The sequence below is a fragment of the Lutra lutra genome, chromosome 5 (genome assembly GCF_902655055.1).
Source record: "Lutra lutra chromosome 5, mLutLut1.2, whole genome shotgun sequence".
Taxonomy (NCBI): domain Eukaryota; kingdom Metazoa; phylum Chordata; class Mammalia; order Carnivora; family Mustelidae; genus Lutra; species Lutra lutra.
In genome coordinates this window covers 132,414,033-132,433,867 of record NC_062282.1, presented here as the reverse complement: position 1 = coordinate 132,433,867, position 19,835 = coordinate 132,414,033, and the positions used below count along the sequence as shown (strand labels likewise).

The 19,835-nt window shown below is 37.4% G+C and overlaps 1 protein-coding gene across 8 annotated transcripts in view; it reads right to left on the bottom strand.

Moving 5' to 3' along the window:
• Nucleotides 1–19,835, bottom strand: part of FER (FER tyrosine kinase) — a 465,352-nt gene that overhangs the window by 114,286 nt on the left and 331,231 nt on the right. For all 8 annotated transcript variants that reach the window (XM_047729739.1, XM_047729743.1, XM_047729738.1 and 5 more), the window contains one exon: nucleotides 14,232–14,355. In XM_047729739.1, coding sequence (XP_047585695.1) covers nucleotides 14,232–14,355 — 124 coding nt within the window. The remainder of the gene's footprint in view (nucleotides 1–14,231; nucleotides 14,356–19,835) is intronic.

Sequence of the window (19,835 nt, the reverse complement as noted above, 5' to 3'; positions counted from 1 at the left end):
TCCTTAGCCCTACAACAGTTCTCCGTATATAGCAGGCTCCCAGTAAAATCAAAATTACAGGGTGTGCTTTTATTTGGCTCATTACAGTTTGAAGCAATGATGTTAGAATTATTAGAATTACAGAAAATAAAACCTTGGAGAGTCTTAGAGCTACCTGAATTCATGAGGAAAATACAGAAAGACCATTTTTTTGAAGTCTGTGTGAGGATGTAAAGTCATCTTTTACTCTCTTTCTCTGTAAGAGTCTATATCTAATATATTAGTAAACCCTAATGGCTTTACCTTCAACATACACCCAGAACCTGGCCACTTCTCAAGATCGCCACCACTGCCATCCTGGTCCAAAACCCTTTGTTTCTCATTTAGATTATTTCAAAAACTCTCTAACTGGTCTTACTTCTGTACTTGCCCTCTTACAGTCTATTAAAAAAAAAAAAAAGAATTCCAACACATCTTTCAAAAACCTGGGACAGACCAAGTTAGTTTTCAATAGCTCCCATGTCATGCAGAATAAAGGCAAAGCCCTTTCGATGACTTACAAGGTCTTCATGATCTGGCCACCTAATAACTAAGCTCATTTTCTATTTCCCTTGTTGGTCTTCTCTAGACACACCTACATGTTCCCATTCAGGGCCTTTTTGTCCTTGCTATCCCCATTGCTTGTAAAGTTCTCAATGAAATTCACATGGCTCACTCCTTTATCTCTTCTAGGTCTTCTCTATAAAATACTGTCCACTCCAGCCTCCCTTTCCCTTTTATCCTATTTTGTTACTCAGTATACCATTCATCATCACAGGGAATGTTTTATATTTACTTGCTTATTACTTTTTAAAAGCATTGTCTGCTTTCCCTCATTTCTGTAAGCTTCAGAAGTGCAGGGCTTTGTTTCATTCACTGTTGAAAGGGGGCAGAATTTGTCACCCCAAAATATATTTCTTTGGCATAAGGATTATTTTCAGCTGATTATTTTTTAGAGACTGTGGATACAGAGGAAGTTTTACAACTAAGTAGAAGTTACCCTTTTGTAAGAGATATTTACAAGGGAGCTCTCATTTATAAGACTGTCTCCCTCCCTGTACCAAGAAGAGAAGGTGAACTCTAAATCTCTAGAAACTCTTACCAATAGAGAAGACACTACCTTAAATCTGTGTAACAATCCTACCCTGGTTTACTGCTTTGCCTGATAACTTCCCACAGCTGGCCTCCCTCCCACCCTCTACATAACTTCTTTAGACTTTAGTTGGAGTTGGTATTTAAGGTGGTGGCTTGGGCCATCTTGGGAAGTTACTTAGTTTTTCGGGGTCTCTCCCATGTACACAGGAGTCATACATGTTACTTAACCAGTTTTTCCCCTGTTAACCTTTCATTACAGGGGCATCTCAGGCAAACCCTAGAAGATTAGAGGGCAAATTAGTTTTCCTCCCCTATACCACCACAGCCACAGCATCTAGAGGAGTGCCTGGTCCAAACATACCCAGGATTGGGAACACATTGAAAGAGTAACAGAAGTAAGGTGGGGAACTGTGGAGCTATGGGCTGGAGATAGAGATCAGCTGCCCAGAGACATCTAGGCTTTAATTAGAGTGAGGAGGTGGCCTTGTTGACATGAAGTTTGGTATAAGAAATGCTTAGCCTAATGTTTAAAACATTAAACAAATCACACAGATGTATAGATACTCCAAATGGTTTTATTACATGGTCCATACTATCATGTTAGCAAGAAAACGAGCTTCTCAGATTCAACAAGGTCCAAGCCTGTTTGGACACTGTTAGAAAGTCTGGGGACCATGGTAAAATGAACAGAGATATCCTGCATTTGCTCTTTCTTTATATGGCCACCTTTTTCTGAAAAGTTTCTGTATCCTTGGCTAACTAGATAAATGAATTTAATTTTACAATGGTGTGGACACGGGTGGTCTTTCTAGTTAGGTTGTGGTCCCCTTGAAATGTTGTGGGGATATTTCATAGTGGAGAACCTTGAGATACTTCTTATATACTCAAGTACAGTTGCCTTCTCTAATCCAAATCAGTGTGTCAGAGAGAATATTACCCTCTTCGTTTTATATTGGAAGAAACAAAAGCATAATAAGCAACTTCATTCATTTACTAATGCAATGATTTTTTTTTAACTGATCACCAACTAGATGCTGGTAACTGTTCTTTGTATTGAGGAATGAACAAAATAAAGTCGGTATCTTTATGGAATTTACATTCTAGTTGAGGGAGACAGACAAAAAGCAAACCAGTATTTTAGATAGATAGATAGATAGACACACACACCGCTTTTATACATATGCATATATTTATACATGCACATTTACACATATGTAGATACAAACAAAATAAATGTCAGGTCATGATAAGGACTGATGAAAAATAAAGCAGGGGAAAGGTTATAGGGAATGCCATGATGGAGGTTGGGAGGGTTCTAAAGTCACACAAGTAACATGATGTCGAGCCAGGATTCAAACACAGAGTATTTCAATGTCAAATCTGTGGTCCTAACCACTCTACTGAAGCTAAGTGGCTCTACAAATGCTAACCTCCCAGTCTATTAGAGCTGGCAATGCAGAAAGAGACAGTCTGATTGGATAGAAACACTTTAAAAAGGAAACCTGAGAATGAAAAGGGTTCCTCATGGTGCCCTCTATCTAATATAGAATGAACAGTATTTGACAACAAAAATTGGGCAAATCTCCCAAAGTCCCGTAATTCTCAAAATTAAAAAGGTGAGTCAATACCTGGTAAATGTCATAGGCTTGGGTTCTCTAGGTCCATATGTTGACTGCTCAGACCCTGCCCTGGAAACAATTTGCAAGTGAGAAGGTTAGGCTTGTTTTCATGTCACCCATGTTCTAACAGTTTTTTTAGAGGCCAGAATTTCCATTTGACCAAGACTAACTGGAAAAAGCTAGCTACTCTTGCATAAATCAGGTTTGACCTGAGAACGTGAACACTACCAGTGGTCACCCAAATCTCTGGGCTAATCTAACCCAATTCCACGGTTCTGAGTGTGATCTCCTGTCTGTTACTTAGACTCAGTAGGAACTAGGATTCAAAAAGACTACATGGACCGACTTCAGGAAAGAGTCAAGCTGGCAGCCAACACCATGGACCATGGGGGGAATGAATCATCCCAGGAAAATACAGAGATAAGGCCTGTAAAGGAATCTTTTATACCTGTGACAGGCTTTCTCTGAATCAGTATTGATTAAATGGTTTTACATTTTGCTTTGCAAGAGAAATTTCCACATGGGAAGAAACTAGAAATATAGCCAACAAATAGTTTAAATGTTTTGTTTAGATTCTCAGGCTTTGTCATCAACTCAATCTAGAAGTAAATTTTCTTCCCCTTACCAACTGTACGACACTGGACAAGTTATGTACTTTTTTTGTGTGACTCAATTTCTCCTATTATAAATGGAGAAAAGTACTACCATTCTCATTGAAATATGAGGACTAAATAAGATAGTGGATGTACTTGCCAAAGAGTAAGCACTCGATGAATGCATGATATCCTTTTGGGGATCCTACTTCATATATATCTCATCCTCTCAGAATCATGCCCTCCCACACCAGGATTGACTCCTGTAAATCTAGGTAACAATGGTCCAGCATACTCTCCTCTGTCTAGTCATCTTATTGATTAAAACAGGGGTAGACACCTAATATAAGCTAGGCCAATCAATTCTTTCTGCTAAGAATTTGAAGTTAGACCTCAAAGACTAATTAGTTATCTGCAGATGCTAGGTCTGGAAAATTATATTGATTCAAATGTCACTTGAGAGCCCTTTGCAAATGGGGCAGAGGAATGCAGTCTTCAGAACAAGAGGGAAAGGAAGCAGTGAGAGAAAAAGAGGAAATAATGAAAGACCAAGTGAACATGGAGGAAAAGGCAGAAAGAGATACTGCCTTGGTCCCTGAACACTTCCCAGTTCCTAATTCCAATGGCTCTCAAGGCTGGCTGAGTTTCCTGTGTCCTTAGTTCTGTGAGAAAATTCCATTTTCTTATTATAAATGTCCTATTACTTAAGTTAGCTTAAGATGTTTCTGTTCTTTGTCATCAAAGAGGTCCTTAGAAAAAGCGGTAACCTAAACATTTGTATTAGTTTAATGGAAAAGCTCACGTTTGACATTCTGAACCAGAAATGTATTTATACAGTAATTAACTGAATGAAAGTGAGAAATAATAGAGAAGAGTATATAGGCCAATTTCCCCCATCATTTCTATGTAACATAGGACAAAGCTAGCCCTAACCAAACTATGAAATAGCTTTAATGTGCTGCTATTCCCTTCTCTCCCTCCCTTCTCATTCTCATATTGCTCATGCTTATTGGAGGGCCCTAAATTCCTGAACAGTGTCTTATATATGCTCTGTCTTTCCTACCAGTAACCATAAATCAAAACTTATCTGTCTTTTGACCCTGTCCCCCAAATCCCTCATTTTTGTTTTCTAAGAAGGCAGCTAGATACTCTGGTACATTAACCCAAGCCAACATGGTAATTGATTGAAATATAAGAAAACGCCTCCTTTTTCATTCCTGGCAACAGGCATGTGACTTTAGGGGAAAAAATCCTTAATCAAAATCAATGAAACTGGATGTGAGGGCGATCTGGCTGCGACATCTGTCACCCCATTGATCGCCAGGGTTGATTCGGCTGATCTGGCTGGCTAGGTGGGTGTCCCCTTCCTCCCTCACCGCTCCATGTGCGTCCCTCCCGAAGCTGCACGCTCGGTCGAAGAGGACGACCTTCCCCGATAGAGGAGAGGACCGTTCTTCGGTCAAGGGTATACGAGTAGCTGCGCTCCCCTGCTAGAACCTCCAAACAAGCTCTCAAAATCAATGAAACTAGTGATGGGAAATTCTGACACTGAATAAAGTACCAGGATAATTTTTAGAAAGGTGCTTTTGTGCTATCTTTTGTATGATAATCACATTGCATATGCAAACACCAAACTGCAGTAGGGGAAAAAAAGGTTAGAGAAGGATTGCATATTTTTGAAATATTTGAAATTATTGAGCACTCCTTTTCCGTACTGTAGGAAAATTGGTTTAGAGGCTAAAAATAAAACTACAGCTTAATATATTCAAAATTGTAATCAAATGTTGGAACAAGAAAATCAGTCATAAATGCTTAGTCAACTAACCGAGATTATCACATTTCTATGCTAATCCTGTGTTTTTAATTAATGGATAAAGCAGAAGGGGGCATCTAAACAATAGTGTATGAAAAAATGCAAAAATAATTTCTCAAGTTCTAATGAAATGAGAGGCAATAACAAAATACTGGTTCATTCCAGCAACTCTTTATCAAAAATAACAAAAACACCTTGGTATATCTTTCTAAAATTATATATCACAGGCTTCCGCATCCTCTTCTGTTTTTACTCATGAACATAAAGAGTCCAGATGTTAAATATAAGCTGAGCCATCATGCTCAGAATCCCATCTGGCCTTCTTCCCTGAATCTCCTAATTGGTCAGAAGATGCATTTCTTACAGAAGGCAGTTGAGTTCGGGACAGTGATTCAGAGTATGAGCTCTAGAACCAGAGGGCCAAGATCCTTATCTTGGAGCTGTCACTTTATTTTCATACCATCTTGGGCAAGATAATCAACCTCCCTAACCATAAGTTTCCTCATGTATAAAATGGGCCTAACAATCATACCTATTGTTGTTTTGAGGATTTCTTCATTTACCATTAAGTACCTGGCACTGTTCCTGGCTTTTGGAATCCAACAGTGAACACTATGCGTAAAAATCATTGCCTTCAGGAAGCTTTCATTCTCACATATTGCATCTACAGCACGTAATTAGCACAATGCCTAGTCCTCGGTAAGTGATGAAGGGCAGCTGTTGGGATTACAAACACTTGAATGAGATGGAACAAAACACCTGCATTCAAACGACTGGGAATGTGCTGGAATGAAGTCAGCACATCTAAGATCTAGTTAGCAGTGGCTCTGCCATTGTTTAGATAACCTTCATTTAATCTCTGGGCCACAATTATTTAATCTGCAAATTGATGTGCAGGTTGCTTTTACTGAATAAATGGGAATTCATGAGAGATAGAGAAGGTGAAATTCTAAAGACATTAAAGGCAAGATTTCACTTGCCTATTTTAGCTTTATCTGACCATTTAAATGATATGAGGATGCATTTGGCACAAGAATACACTTTCTGTACATTGAAAGCATAGGGAGAGCTGAAATGCTAGATTATCAGCTGTAGTTTGAAAAAAAAAAAAAAAGAGAAAAACCTTCAAGAATCACTGAAGAATGTAGATGATCAATATCATACCCAAATCTTTAGCTTCATAAAATATGAAATCACAAAAAAATTAAAAGGAGACAGAAGCAGCAACTTAAATTTATCTTAGAAAGTACACATTCCTTAGGCTAATCAGAAATCACTGGATCGGGGCACCTGGGTGGTTCAGGCTAAGCCTTTGCCTTCAGCTCAGGTCATGATCTCAGGGTCCTGGGATCGAGCCCCACATTGGGCTCTCTGCTCAGCGGGGAGCCTGCTTCCCCTTCTCTCTCTGCCTGCTGCTCTGCCTACTTCTGATGTGTCTCTCTGTCAATTAAATAAGATCTTAAAAAAAAAAAAAAAAGAAATCACTGGGTCAAATAACCTCTTTCTAGAACATATTTCAGTGAAATGTAATATTGTTTTTTTCTGGACAGTCTTAGCTTTCCTAAATCAGTTTTTCTAATGAAATTTAAAAATAAAATCAGTCCCATTTCTACTCCTTTTTATAAGATGATTCATTTCTCGGGATTTTGTAAATTTTTTTTCCAATTACTTTTCTTTTCTAGTTAAAAACATAGCATTTTGACTTTCTTAAAATCATTCCAATGTATAGCTAGATACTCCTGCCATTTAGCCAAATTAAGTGGCCCCTGGTGAGAATGACCCTGTTTACCTGGTTCCGTTCTTTGGACTTCCCATTCTGATAATATTGAACTATTTATAGTTTCATGATTAAGTCCTGTTCTCTTATGAAAAACCCTGTTAACTTTGCTTTCAACCTTCCTCCAACTGCAATATTCTTTCCCCTTCTATTCAGTAACACACCCATCTACCAAATCTCACCCAAACAGTATATCTCCTGAATTACGGACGGCTCTCACCATAGCCCTGATTACTCCCAGGATAACCCCCATACTAGAAAGTCATATTAGACAATCTTAATATTACTCTCATGGCATTTTGCACAAATTATCACTAAATTGATTATCTTTTTGCACAATTATTATCTTGTGTTACATCTACCTGACGGCAGGGACAATGATTCTTGTTGACATAAGCCTGGCACAGAGTAGACAACTGTTCACATTTGTGAAGTGCTGGAAATATCTTCATTCTCAACGGATAAGCAAAACCCTTATTAAACAATTAATCTGATCTTATGGGCTTTAATTTGCAAAGTTTTTAGCCTTACTCCATAGCAACAAAACATCATTGCAGTAAAGTGACCAAAAACAAAGAGAAAGCAGTCCAAGATTTAAAATTAGAAAACAAAATCACTTTCTACAAGCATTTCTCCAAAAACACCTTTTCTGGTTTTAACACAGAATTTCATGAAATTAAGAAATGCTTCCGGGCGCCTGGGTGGCTCAGTGGGTTAAGCCGCTGCCTTCGGCTCAGGTCATGATCTCAGGGTCCTGGGATCGAGTCCCGCATCGGGCTCTCTGCTCAGCAAGAAGCCTGCTTCCCTCTCTCTCTCTCTCTCTGCCTGCCTCTCCGTCTACTTGTGATCTCTCTCTGTCAAATAAATAAATAAAATCTTAAAAAAAAAAAAAAAAAAAGAAATGCTTCCAAAATTCCTCACAGATTGGTCTTTAACACAAATACATACCAATCAAAAGCTTATCATTTCTTTACTTTCCACAGACACCAAGGAACACGACAGAAAGACAACTTTCAGAAATAAACCCAAATAAAAAGAAATCTTGCAGTACAATTCATCAGCAATAAAACCATAAATGCCATTTCCACTTATATCTATATATGCTATATATAGTGTAATGTCAAGCTTCAATCCACTTAACATCAAAATTAATCCGGCTCAATGCTTTTTCTAGAGTGACATCTAACAATCTAGTAACATACCATTTTAAGCAAACACACATAGAGCCCGAAGTTTATCAGTGTACCTCAAATCTTCATATAAAGTACAAGTAGGAAAGAAAATCTTACACTCGTCTTTAGAATAATTATAAAGAAAATGCAGTTGATTACAACTAAACACAAAATATCCAGCAATTCACTAGCTATAAACAGAAATAGTTCCAATTAGAAACTTAGAGTATCAAGAGAACCCTTCTGGAAGTTAAATGGAAATTTCAATAAGAACATTTTCCAAAAGCAGGCCATTTCTTTATGCAATTACTTGTTTCCATTTTATAGCTGTCATACTTATTTATCTATCATGAAACATTGCTCTGCTCTTCTCATAGTAATCAAACCAATAAAACAAAGTTAAAGAAAATGTGTCTCCCCAGCTTAAGATACTATTTTGAGGAGACACAATTAGAAATATTTTCAAGTACTGCATTCCAGGGACTTCTAATCACTGAACGGGATAAAATTTAAAATTTAAAGCACATCAAAATTTTTTGCTTTGATCTGTGGGACAAAGACTTCATAATTCATAGATATATATTTATCTTTAGTAATATTTGGGGATGTCAAGAATAGACCTGGGTGCCTTTCTTCACTACTTGGAAACTGAAAGATTTGATCACGTTCAGATTAATCAATTTTTAAAACATTGCATTTTAAATTTCCTCATTTCCAATGAGGAAAAATGCTTTTCACTGTAGTGAATACTATATATTTATATTTATGTATTAGGTATTTCCTAGGAGAAAAAGTATGTAACATGTCTTGAGTGCATCTTTCAACTATAAATCAGTTGAAATCCATTACAATTACTATTACTACTACAGAAACAGTTTCATAGGATGACACATAGGAATACGGTTCTATGGCATAATTCTTTTCTATAAAAAATTCAATACAAAGAATAGTTTATTTTCACAGATTGGTGAGGTACTGAAATGTAAAGAAAAAGAAAAAGAATTCATCCAAAAGAGCATTTACATAAATTTCAAGAGTAACAAAAGACCACTGGCTAGAGGTATCATATAATTCATCCACTAATCAGGATCAACAGAAAAAATTAGAATACCAGATAGTTTAGAAGAAATCAGAAGTGTTGGTCAGAAAACATTAAATTGTTGGTATATATAGCTAATAAGGACAATCATATAAAAAAGAAAAGCATTTATTAAAATAAACACAAAAAGAAAATATTCTATGCCATGGATGACAAATTTGGGCCTTGTGTGTTAATGCTTATCAGGGTACTAACAGATGTGGCTGATCAATCAATGGGCTCTTTGTTGCTGATCCTGGAATCCTTCTCAATACACAACAAAGAAAGCCACTGCCAATCACTGAAAATTGGCACTGAAATCTATTTGTCAAACCTACTCTCAGTGATACTGTTTAAGACATTCAATCAGGAACCTTCCCCACAGGCAAATAGTACAGGAGCAAGTACAGCCTTCTAGGATATGTGCTCAAGCAGGGGTTAACATTCAAAAATGTGTGAATGCGCAACAATTCTTAATAAAGAAAACGGGAAACTAACATTACATGAGATAATGTTATGATCCAGTGAGTGGGGTAAGTTTTTAAAACCTGTCATCTACAACTTAGAATGGTTTTAATTCTGATGATACAGCATTTAAAAAAAAATACAGGCATCCATTTGCAAGAAAAGCAATCACTACAAAAGTAGCAAGAAATTGAAACAATTCCCTCAACCACACTGCAACAGAAATTCAAGACCGGTACTGGTAACTGACAAATAATTAAGTAGTTTGAATGCTGTTTATTCATTGTAACTTAAAGTTATAGATAGTCTAATGGTTTGGGAAAAAATGACATAGTGGAGCCAAGATGGTGGAGGAGTAGCAGGTTGAGATGACATCAGGTAGCAGGAGATCAGCTAGATAGCTATCAAACCATTCTGAACCCAACAGGAAATCGAAGAGAAGGAGAGCAGCAATTCTAGAAACAGAAAATCGACCACTTTCTAAAAGGTAGGACCTGCAGAGAAGTGAATCCGAAGCCACGGGAAGATAGACCGCGGGGGGAGGGGCTGGCTCCCAGCAAGCGGTGGAAGAAAATCTGAACTTTTAGAAGTCTGCTCCACTGAGGGACATTGCTCCAGAGGCTAAGTGGAGGTGGAGCCCTCACGGGGACAGCGTGTTCTCAGGTCCCGCGGGGGTCACAGAAGGATTGGGGGTGTCTGAGTATAACAGAGCTCGCAGGTATCAGAGCGGGGAAGCCGACTACAGAGATGGAGCCCAGGAGTGACCTGTCAGCATGGGGTTGCCTAAAACTGTGATCTGCAGCACAGTCAGACCACTGTTCTTTGAGCAGGGACCCCACAAGTGGCAGATCAGGGGAGACTCCCCTGAAAGAGCAGCAGGGATCTGCGAGGTCTGGAGACTTCAGGTGGGGCTGTGGGCCAGAGACAGAAATGCTTGGTCACAGGCTGTATGAGCTCAGAGAGCAGCCGGAGACCAGGGAGACAGAGTGATTGAGCACTTTTCTCTGAGGGTACACTGAGGACTGTGGCCCCGAGCTCTGAGCTTCTCTGGGCCAGAGATTGGGAGGCCGTCATTTTCATTCCTGTCCTCCAGAGCTCTATGGAAAGCTTCCAGGGAACAAATGCTCTGGGAGAGCGAGCGAACCTGAGTAGATTACTTAGCCTGGCCCCTGGCAAGGGTGGTATAATTCTGCCTCAGGCAAAGACATTTGAGAATCACTACAAGAGGCCCCTCCCCAGAAGATCAACAAGAAATTCAGCCAAGACCAAGTTCACTTACCAAGGAGAACAGCGGAATTCCAGAGGGAAGCAAAGCATGGAATTCATGACTTTCTCCCCATGATTCTTCAGTCTTGCAAAGTTAATTAAATTTTTTAATCTTACTTTTTTCTTATTCTAATTTTTAAAAATTTTTCCTCTTTCCTCTTTTAATGTTTTTTAAACTAATTTATCTTAATAATACCTTTCTAAAAAATATCTTTTTAAACCTTCATTATTATAGTTATATTTTAATCCTTCATCGTATCTAACTTTATTTTTTGTATACATATAGGGTTTCTTTCTTCTAAAAACTTTTGGGATATAATTTCTTCTAATAGATCAAAATATACCCTAAATCTAGCACAGGGCTTTGTTCTACTCTCCAGCCTGAGCAAATTCTCTCCACTTTCTTTTTCTTACTTTTTCCAACCAACTTATCTTATCAATTCTTTTTTTAGATTTTTTTTAAAATTTTCATCTTTGCAGTCATATTCCAACCCTTCATTGTATTTACCCTTATTTTTGTATATATATAAGTTTTTCATTCTTTAAAATTTTGGGAAGTAGTTTCTTCTAAGAGACCAAAATACACCCAAAATCAAGTGGGTGGCTCTGTTCTATTCACCAGTCTAATATATATATATATATATTTTTTTTAATTTTTAAAAAAGTTTCTTTTAAATTTCTTTTTACCCCCATGATGTGGTATATATATATACAAGGGAATACTATGCAGCCATCAAAAGAAATGAAATCTTGCCATTTGCGACAACGTGGATGGAACTAGAGGGTATTATGCTTAGCAAAATAAGTCAATTGGAGAAAGACAATTATCATATGATCTCCCTGATATGAGGAATTTGAGAGGCAAAGTGGGGGATTTGGGGGGTAGGGAAGGAAAAAATAAAACAAGATGGGATCAGGAGGGAGAAAAACCATAAGAGACTCTTAATCTCACAAAACAAACTGAGGGTTGCCAGGGGAACTGGGGGGGTAGTATGAAGAGGGTGGCTGGGTTATAGACATTGGGGAGGGTATGTGCTATGGTGAGTGAAGTGTGTAAGCCTGACGATTCACAGACCTGTACCCCTGGGGCAAATAATGCATTACATGTTAATAAAAAATATATATCTTAAAAAATGAGACAAAGTGAATAACTACAGTAGAAAATTTGATGCCTAAAGTACCTTTAACACCTGAGTAGCCAAAATTATAGATTTTCTCTAGATGAAGAATAAAACCCTTCATTGTTACTTTTAACAAAAACTGCTTTCTTCTAATGAAATTAATGATAATTCAGTTCTTGTCCAAAATCAAATACTTTTTAAAAATCTTTTAAAAATTGGAGAAAGACAATTATCATATGGTTTCACTCATATGTGGAATATAAGAAACAGTGCAGAGGACCATAAGGAAAAGGAGGGAAAACTGAATGGGAAGAAATCAGAGAAGGAAACAAACCATGAGAGACTCTTAACTATGGGAAACAAACTAAGGTATACTGAAGGGGAGGTGGGTGAGGGAATGGGATAATTAGGTGATGGGCATTAAGGAGGGCATGTGATTTGATGAGCATTGGGTGTTACACCCAAATGATGAACTGCTGAACACTACATCTGAAACAAATGATGTACTATGTGTTGGCTAACTGAATTTAAATTGAAAAAAAAAAAACCTGAATTAAAAAATAAACAAATAAAAATATCTATTATAATGTGATTTCATCTCTAGTCATGGAAAGTAAAACAAAAATACAAGGACAGTGGCTAAGTTTTAGTTGTCTTCATTTCTAGAAATACAATAACTCTACTGAAATGTATTTTAAAATATATGTGATCATTGAGTGATATTGGAAACAGAAGCCATCATTTCAGTTTTAGAATAAAATTGAAAATGCAGCAAAATTTTTTGGAAAGATAAAGTAATCTATTTGATAAAGTAGGCAGACATGAGCAGGTAACAGGTGTTTTCTGACTGTTAACAAAGGATGGAAACCAAGTTTCAAACAGCCAGGAAAAACTCTGGGGGCACACGCATGTACTCTTCCCTATAACTGCTGCCGTACAATGACTTATAGCTTCAGGAGAACACATTTATACTGTGGTCTTGACCCTCTATTCCCCTTGCAGGAGGATGGGTCTATGACAGCTCTGATAAGGGCTATATGGGGCCCAAAACTCCTTCATAGACTACCTAGTCAGAAACCACCCTAGCTATAACCCTTGCAAGCATAAAAGAGAAAGACCACGCTGGCCCCCAGTGCAGTTGCGGTCTCTAGGTTTGTCCACTCGTCCACCTTAAGAGTGTACTTTTGCTTTCACTGCCATTAAACTCTTGTTTACTCGAGAGCTGGGCTCTAAATTCTTCCTTGGCCCAACTAAAAAATGGAGGCAGGGGATAGGGGCTGGGGTGGGGCAGATGGGACATGCCACTGACACACTGAGATCAAATCAGTATACATTTCAGGTGAAGGTACTTTTTTTCTGCTATATAATCACACATTATACAATTTTACCAGAATGTTAAATCAAAGCCTGCTTAATGAAACACATCAGAGAAAACACACATCAATAACTGAACCAATTTAGATCATGTCCATAATAGTTCAACCTGACAATGAACTTTGCTCCATGTTAAATAGTATTACATGCTGTTTCCAGTGAATAAAACCTGCATCAATGCCCCCACTTCCTTTTGCTTATATACACTTAGCCATATTTAGGATCTCACAAGAAATCAGCAAGACATCTTATGTTATACTGACATTTAGCAGTAAAGAACATTTGCAGCTATAAGCACCTAAAACCACAATCTATAAAAGCATTACAACCAAGTCACTGCTCTTGATGTAATTAGACAAAGTTTTCTAAAATCTCCTTTGAAACAGCTATTATGCTAGTATCTTCTACCCTTGGCCAATTCACTGTCACGAATTGTTTTACTATTATACTCTGCCATGACTTTATAAGTAATTTCTTTGCAAAATGAGAATGGGGGCAGATGAACAGTTTTATTTGGCTATAAGACTATAGCTGATTACATGACAAACTTGTGGTACATCTTATCAGTATGTCATTCAGGATTATAATACAAGAGATTTTAATCAGGAAGTAGCTCATTATCTAATGAGGTGTACTTACCTCAGGTAAGACAAAAGACAAGTGTTTCTGTAAACTATATAAAAACAACTATCCAAGAAGGCTTCCCACAAAACATGAAATCCAACAAGAAAATATGTAAGTTTTGGTGAAAGAACATCAGTGCTGTATTGCAGAAAATATGTCATTTTTCTAGCATTCTATTGGTAAAACCAGAAAATGTTTAAAAAATGTTCTTCTTACCTGTGTATACAGTTTTTACTCTCGAGATAGGACATACCAGAAGCAGCATCTAATGAAAATTTCACTAATTGTTTGAGTTTTATCTCATCTTTCTTCTTTCTCAGAAAGGACAGGAAATCACCTCCTAGAAGGATTGACAGATGAACAATAAGATATAACCATGATGTACTGCCTACTGGAGATACTGGACAAAACCGCAAGAATTACACATTCAGCCATTGCTTTCTGCCCATTTTGTTTGAGGTGAGGATAAAACAAAAGATGAAAAGAACACACCTATTAGAAAATAGATACCATAAACTTTCCCAGGTACAGTTTAAGTACTTTAAGTGCTTCACAATGTGTATTATCCAACACAAAATAATATTCAAACAAAATCATATAATGCCTCTGTTGCAATTTCTCACTGATTTCCCTGGGTAAAATTTTATGCAAAATTTTATTTTCTCTAATAGCAAATAAAAGATTATAGCTATTATGAATTTAAAATGTAAATGGTATCAAATTAGTTATCAGATGCAGTGACTGCTTATAACAAGTCACTGATGATAGAGCGAGAGAGGGGGAACTATGGTCTTTGATATGATTTAATTGCTGAACCAGATTGCATTTTGCACATCAAATAGATTTCAGTGATGTCTTAGAGCAACTCTTTAAATCAGCATGGTCCAAAAGAGATATAGTAACTTTCAATTTTCTGGTAGCCACATTTGGAAAAGAAACATCAAGGTGAATGTCATTTTAATAATGTATTTTTTCCTTAGCCCAATATATCCAAAATATATTATACCAATATGTATCACTACAAAATTAGAGTAAAAATAGTTTACAGTTTTATCATCCTCAGTCTTTAAAATATATTGGTTATTTTACATTTCATGGGACATCTCAAATATTTGATCTGTGTTAAAATTTCATAAAATTAATAGTCGAAACAGAAGATTCACATGCTTATGTTGTTTCACACATTTAAAATTTTCTAGTAACTCAATCATATCCATTTTAATTTGAATAAAATTAAATGAGATCCAAAATTCAGATTTTTAGAAGCACTAGCCACATTTCCAAAGTTAAGGAGTCATCGACCACCAGTCACAACCATATTAGAATAGTGTTGAACTTCAACTGTTCATTCATTCTTCACATCGCATTAAAGGCTGTATGAAGGCTTGATTATTCTTCCTTGTTAGTGTACAGTGTAATTGCATTTTTTAAAAAAAGTTAAATGAATGTTCTCTCAAAACAATCATTCCCACTTTCTCTATTAGTGCCTCATATTCTAAACCAGAATTTTTCAAGAGGGATTAGCATTTTAATTGCCATTTCCTGAATTTTGTAATCCTCTTCACCAGGGATCCAGGCTTCCTTAAATAGAACAACTCCAGAGGTGAAGACTTAATGGCTTTTTCTTTAACGAGAATACCTGGAAAATAAAAACTCACCAGGTCTTTCTCTAACAACTTCTCTTATTCACAAATCCAGTGTTAGGAAAATTTAGATGGACTATTTACAAAATCAACAGCTATATGCTTAAAAATAATCTTAATGGTGTCAGATAATTTCTTTATTCTGTTCTTTTAAAGAAAATATCAAATGTATTCAATTACTAGGAAGATTATTGACACAGTCTCTGTCAAGTTTAACTTAACTTTCTGAACATATAAAAGCAACAGTAAACAGCAAAATTAACCATTAATTTCTCTACTTTAATAGGTACACCAATTAAGTGGACTCAAAATCAATATTTAGTTCAAGTTATTCCTTGGACCAATATTCATATATAATTATAATATATATAATCAATATTCTTTTGTTAGATATATGTTGGCCTATTTTAAAAAAAATTCAGACTTCTGGTCTTGAAACCATACAGCATTTTGTTTAAGCTTTGGAATAGCTTTCAAATGGAAAGAGCTTTTCTGGAATTTGATTTAAAGCATCCTATGACATAACCTCAGTGTTCTATGAAATCTTAACATTTCTTTCCAAAGTTAGATCATATTCAGCATTTTACCATCTGCCTCCTCCTCTTCTTTATACTTACTCCGTTGGTGAATCCTCCTTTACCCCTTAAACCCTGCCCCAAACGGTAAACCCCAGGAAGAGAATTGTGCCTCTGCTGCTCAATATTATAATTTCAGAGGCTACCATACCATGTTCTAGCATGTAGCAACACCTCAGTAAACATCACTTGAATGAGTGAATAAACAACGTATACGTTTCTCCTCTTGCAGCTTCTTAGCTCCCCATGAAGACCAGAATCATTTTATCATTAATCTTAACATTTCTTCCCTAGTCCCTCTCCAATGGTGAGAACTATACTTTTCAAGTACTTGTTAAATGTTAAAATAGTGTTGAAAAAAGGATATTACATTTCTTATCAATGGCACATGATGGATGCGATAAAATTCTTTATATTCCATCTAAAACTTTGCCCATTTAAGACTGAGCTCATTTTGATAGATGCTTCCCTAACACTAATGCCTTGAAAACTGCATCTTTTTAAAAAATGATTTGCAAAGAGGCAATCCCTGGTAGATAAAATTGTAAGATAACAAATGCATAATATAATAAAGAAAAGACAACACTTAAACAGCATTACAAATTGCCTGAAAAGTGATGCCAAGACAATAAAGGTAAAGTACTAAACAGCAAATGACATACAGCTATTTCAAAATACTGAGACACAGCCAAAGATAAAGACGAAGGCTTATCTGATTGCCTCTTAGTTAATCCAAAAATATTTCTGACTTAGAGAAATTTCTTGCTTAAAATCATTAAATTATTGGATTGGAGTAGTCAAGATGGCGGAGAAGTAGCAGGCTGAGACTACTTCAGGTAGCGGGAGATCAGCTAGATAGCTTATCTAAAGATTGCAAACACCTACAAATCCAATGGGAGATCGAAGAGAAGAAGAACAGCAATTCTAGAAAGAGAAAATCAACCACTTTCTGAAAGGTAGGACTGGCGGGGAAGTGAATCCAAAGCGACGGGAAGATAGACAGCGGGGGGAGGGGCTGGCTCCCGGCAAGCGGCAGAGCAACAGAGCACAAAATCAGGACATTTAAAAGTCTGTCCCGCTGAGGGACATCGCTCCAGAGGCTTAACCGGGGTGAAGCCCACGCGGGGTCAGCATGGCCTCAGGTCCTGCAGGGTCACAGAAGGATCGGGGGTGTCTGAGTGTCCCAGAGCTTACAGGTATTAGAACAGGGAAGCCAGCTACAGAGACAGAGCCGAGGAGTGAGCTCTAAGCTCGGGGTTACCTTGAACCGGTCGCAGGCTCGGTCAGCTCGGAACGTGGCCGGAGGCCAGGGAGACGGGAGTAATTGGGCGCTGTTCTCTGAGGGCGCACTGAGGAGTGGGGCCCCGGGCTCTCGGCTCCTCCGGGCCAGAGACCGGGAGGCCGCCATCTTCATTCCCACCTTCCGGAACTCTACGGAAAGCGCTCAGGGAACAAAAGCTCCCGAAAGCAAACCCGAGCCGATTACTAAGACCGGCCCCGGGTAAGGGCGGTGCAACTCCGCCTGGGGCAAAGACGGTTGAGAATCACTACAACAGGCCCCTCCCCCAGAAGATCAACAAGAAACCCAGCCAGGACCAAGTTCACCTACCAAGGAGTGCAGTTTCAATACCAAGGAGAGCAGCGGAATTCCAGAGGAGGAGAAAGAAAAGCACGGAACTCATGGCTTTCTCCCCATGATTCTTTAGCCTTGCAGTTAATTTAATTTTTTTTTATTTTTCAATTTTTTTTCTTCTTCTGCTAAAGTTTTAAAAATTTTACCCTTTTTTTTAACGTTTTTTAACTAGTTTATCTAATATATATATTTTTTTTCCTTTTTATATTTTTTCTTTATTGGTTTTCTTTTTTAAATTGTTTCTTTTTTTCTTTCTGAACCTCTTTTATCCCCTTTCTCCCCCCTCACGATTTGGGATCTTTTCTGATTTGGCTAAAGCATATTTTCCTGGGGTTGTTGCCACCCTTTTAGTATTTTACTTGCTCCTTCATATACTCTTATCTGGACAAAATGACAAGGTGGAAAAATTCACCACAAAAAAAAGAACAAGAGGCAGTACCAAAGGCTAGGAACCTAATCAATACAGACATTGGTAATATGTCAGATATAGAGTTCAGAATGACGATTCTCAAGGTTCTAGCCGGGCTCAAACAAGGCATGGAAGATATTAGAGAAACCCTTCGGGATATAGAAAAGCCCTTTCTGGAGAAATAAAAGAACTAAAATCTAACCAAGTTGAAATAAAAAAAGCTATTAATGAGGTGCAATCAAAAATGGAGGCTCTCACTGCTAGGATAAATGAGGCAGAGGAAAGAATTATCGATATAGAAGACCAAATGACAGAGAATAAAGAAGCTGAGCAAAAGAGGGACAAACAGCTACTGGACGATGAGGGGAGAATTCGAGAGATAAGTGACACCATAAGACGAAACAACATTAGAATAATTGGGATTCCAGAAAAAGAGGAAACAGAGAGGGGAACAGAAGGTATATTGGAGAGAATTATTGGAGAGAATTTCCCCAATATGGCAAAGGGAACAAGCATCAAAATCCAGGAAGTACAGAGAACCCCCCTCAAAATCAATAGTTCCACACCCCTTCAACTAATAGTAAATTTTAGTAAACTAATAGTAAAATTTACAAGTCTTAGTGACAAAGAGAAGATCCTGAAAGCAGCCCGGGAAAAGAAGTCTGTAACGTACAATGGTAAAAATATTAGATTGGCAGCAGACTTATCCACAGAGACCTGGCAGGCCAGAAAGAACTGGCATGATATATTCAGAGTACTAAACGAGAAAAACATGCAGCCAAGAATACTATATCGAGCTAGGCTATCAGTGAAAATAGAAGGAGAGATTAAAAGCTTCCAGGACAAACAAAAACTGAATTTGCAAACACCAAACCAGCTCTACAGGAAATATTGAAAGGGGTCCTCTAAGCAAAAAGAGAACCTAAAAGAAGTAGATCAGAAAGGAACAGAGACAATATACAATAACAGTCACCTTACAGGCAATACAATGGCACTAAATTCATATCTCTCAATAGTTTCCCTGAATGTTAATGGGCTAAATGCCCCAATCAAAAGACACAGGCTATCAGAATGGATAAAAAAACAAAACCCATCTATATGGTGCCTACAAGAAACTCATTTTAAACCCGAAGACACCTCCAGATTTAAAGTGAGGGGGTGGAAAAGAATCTACCATGCTAATGGACATCAGAAGAAAGCAGGAGTGGCAATCCTTATATCAGATCAATTAGATTTTAAGCCAAAGACTATCATAAGAGATGAGGAAGGACACTATATCATACTCAAAGGAACTATCCAACAAGAAGATCTGACAATTTTAAATATCTATGCCCCTAACATGGGAGCAGCCAACTATATAAACCAATTAATAACAAAATCAAAGAAACACATCGACAAGAATACAATAATAGTAGGGGACTTTAACACTCCCCTCACTGAAATGGACAGATCATCCAAGCAAAAGATCAACAAGGAAATAAAGGCCTTAAATGACACACTGGATCAGATGGACATCACAGATATATTCAGAACATTTCATCCCATTTCATTCAGAACATT